General features: G+C 60.9%; 1 protein-coding gene across 1 annotated transcript; it reads right to left on the bottom strand.

Annotated features, from left to right (window-relative positions):
- Positions 1–180: 180 nt before the first annotated feature.
- LOC103781892 (glycerol-3-phosphate dehydrogenase [NAD(+)], cytoplasmic-like) lies at positions 181–2,983 on the bottom strand (the record flags this gene model as incomplete). Its single annotated transcript, XM_008949619.1, is given in 7 exon segments — positions 181–277; positions 566–672; positions 847–860; positions 863–1,073; positions 1,386–1,498; positions 2,360–2,498; positions 2,831–2,983. Coding segments are annotated over 7 exon segments (834 nt in total), but the record flags the coding sequence as incomplete, so codon positions are not given.
- Between the last annotated feature and the right edge of the window lie 8 nt (positions 2,984–2,991).

The following is a 2,991-nucleotide window of genomic DNA, read 5'->3' as shown; positions in this document are numbered from 1 at the left end:
TCCCTCTCTGCAGGTGCCAGGCTCAGGCTGGCAGCGTCCAGGGCTCAGGAGGGACCCCTCTGCCCTTCCAGCACTTTGCACAGGCTCCCGGGGACCGCGGGCTCCTCCCAAAGCTGCAGCAGCAGAGCAGGTCGGCGCGGGCAGGAGCTCCCCCCTCGGCTGGGCGGGGGCAGAGCCCGTTTACATGTGCGCAGGGTGGCTCTGGAGACACTTGATGATGTCAGTGATGGGTTTGCCCTCGTAGCAGATCTGGTACACGGCTGTGAAGAGGGGGAACCTGCGGGCAGATGAACAGAGTCAGCCCTTGGCCTGTCGCTGCAGCTGGCAGAGGCAAGAGCTCCCCCAGTCCTGCTGTGCCACGCAGGACTGCTGGGGAGGAGCTGCTGGGACAGGGGTGTCTCATCCAGCAGGGCCTCTCCTGCCCTGCCCCTCTCAACGTGGGCAGTGCAGACATTGACCTGAGCAGCAGGGATGCTGAGGGGGGGTGTGTGGGGGGGGATTTCCCCTCCTGCAGCTGCAGGAAAGATCCCAGCCCCACCCCAAAAAGAGAGATGAGAGCACTCACTTCTCCACTAGGTTCTTGGTTTTAAGGATGTGGTGCAGCTCAGCAGACGTCTGGGGACCCTGCAGCTTCTGCCCGTTCAACATCTCCTTCTCCAGCTGCTCAATGGACTGAAACAACCCACGAGTGAGGGAGCTGGACCCTGCGAGCCCACCTGCTGGGGTGGCCTTCCCTGGAGCCAGGCTGGGCAAGGAAATGGGGCTCAGCCCCCCTGCCTGCTCGGGTGGAGATGCCAAAACACCGCCCTCCCCTCCTCACCTTCCCCCCTCACCTCCCCCCCTCACCTTCCCCGTCCTGGCTCGGCCACCTTGCGGTTGCGGCCCCCGTAGCAGGTGGTGATGAGGTCGGCGACCCCGCAGCTCTCCAGGAAGGTGGAGGAGGTGACGGGGCCCTTGCAGAAGGCTTTGGAGAAGTAAATCATCTCCACGAGCCCCAGGCGGATCACCGCGGCCTTCGTGTTGTCTCCGTAGCCCAGCCCGTCGCAGAATCCGGCCGCTATGGCCACCACGTTCTGGAAAACAGCCACGGCCTGGGGAGATCCCTGCCCTGCAGAGCTCCAGGGCTGGCTCCACGAGCTGCCTTGTATCACCATCATCCCTCCAAGCAGGGGACACAGCCACCTTTCCCTCAGAAGTCTGACCCAAGGGTCTCAGCAAAGCCGCAGAGCCACACCCAGGGGGGTTCCCTCCACCGACAGCCTCCTCCTCAGAGCTCCCTGCACAGCCCTGAGGATCTGTGAGCTCTGCAGAGCCCGGGGAGCAGCTCACCCACCTGGAGAGCCCCACAGATCTCCACGGTAGAGCCCGGGGAGCAGCTCACCCACCTTGAGAGCCCCACAGATCTCCACGGTGTCTGCCTCCTGCACCACCGTCACCCGGAAGTTTGGTGTCTGCATCAGCTCCTTCAGCACCTGCCCGTGCTGCGTGTTCTTGCAGCCTGGTGAGACAAAGGGAGGAGGAGGAGGAGGAGGAAGATGATGAGGGAGACCCTCAGGCTGTGCTGTTCTCCTGCCCAGGGGTGTGTTCCTGCAGGTACTGCAGCGAGAGGAGCCTATTGCCCAACTGATGGACGTGGATAAACATTTGCAGGTCTGTGAAGTGCCAAGCACACAGTTGCCTGCCAAATAGCACAGTTCAACCTTGGAATTCCCAGAGGATGGGGACATTCCCTGCTGCTTCGTTATGCAAGACAGAAAAGATGTGCCCAGTAGATTAAAGGCATCTTCCAAGGTTGCAAAGATGGGTTTGGAGGCTGCTGTTGTCCCTGCTCCTGCCAAGTCCTGCACAGGAGTGTGCTCGTGGTGGCAGCAGGCTCTGCCCACTCCCCTCCACAGCCTCCTGCACAGCACGTTTGCTTCTGTTTAAAATACAGATGCCTTGAATCCCACAACTTCTAACCCAGCAGACTGCTCCCTGGGATTGATGGGGTGGAGGACGTTCAGAACAGGCAGCAGATGAAGCCTCAAGCAGCCCTGGCTGGTGATGACACGAGACCCAGGAGAACATCCATGGAAGCCCAAGGAACAAAGGTAGAAACTCTTTCTAAAGGGCCTCTCGGTGTCCACCCCTTTGGTTCAAGACCAGCACAATACCTGATGCTCCCAGTATGTGCTGGCAGGGACTTTTAGACACACAGCTCAGTTTTTTTGTGAACCCCATGGACGAGTCCATCAGGCTCCTCTGGAAAGGGGCTGGCTCACCCAAGGCAGCAGGAGTTGAAGCTCCATGCTCACCCTGTCGCCTCGTTCTGCTTGCCAGAAGCCAAGGCTGGTGAAGAGGAGGGATGTTGGCTCCTTACCAATGGTTGTTTCACAGAACTTCTCCTCTGCCACTTCACTGGCAATGTTGGCCCCCATGAGGACGCTCATTTCTATGCCCAGTTTCTCGTGGATGATGTCAGAGATCAGCCTCAGCCCATCTGGTCCTTCGTCCACCCCCTGGGAGCCAACAGGGCCCGAGGTGAGCACCTGCCCCCCTGCAGACCTGGCCTCCTGCCCCAGCCCTGTCACCCCTGTGCTGCAATGCTCCCACCCTCAGCCCAGCAGTGCCCCCCTCCCCACAAGCATTCCCTGCACGCCCTCACCCTTCTCCTCCACCAGCACACCTCCAAATCCCCAGGAGGACTCTGCCCCCACTCTCCCCCCCCAAGCTCTGGAGCCCCATTTCTGCTCCAAGTCCCTGGGGTTCCCTCTGCAGCCCCTCCAAGCCAGGCTGCCCCCAGCTGAGCCCCCTTGCCCTGGTGCCCCAGCAGCACTCCCCCTGCTCCCACCTTGATGAGCGACACCCCGACAGCATCTTTCTTCACGTGGCCCTTCAGCTGGTCACAGACTTTGCCAATGAACTGGTGGGGCACCACGAACAGGAGGATGTCTGCCCCAGAGCAGGCTTTCACCAGGTCTGGCTCTGCTACCTGGTGAGATTACACCTCTC

This window comes from Merops nubicus, unplaced genomic scaffold (genome assembly GCF_000691845.1).
Source record: "Merops nubicus isolate BGI_N331 unplaced genomic scaffold, ASM69184v1 scaffold31121, whole genome shotgun sequence".
Taxonomy (NCBI): domain Eukaryota; kingdom Metazoa; phylum Chordata; class Aves; order Coraciiformes; family Meropidae; genus Merops; species Merops nubicus.
Note: the sequence above shows the minus strand (reverse complement) of the source record. Positions and strands in the feature narration are given on the sequence as shown.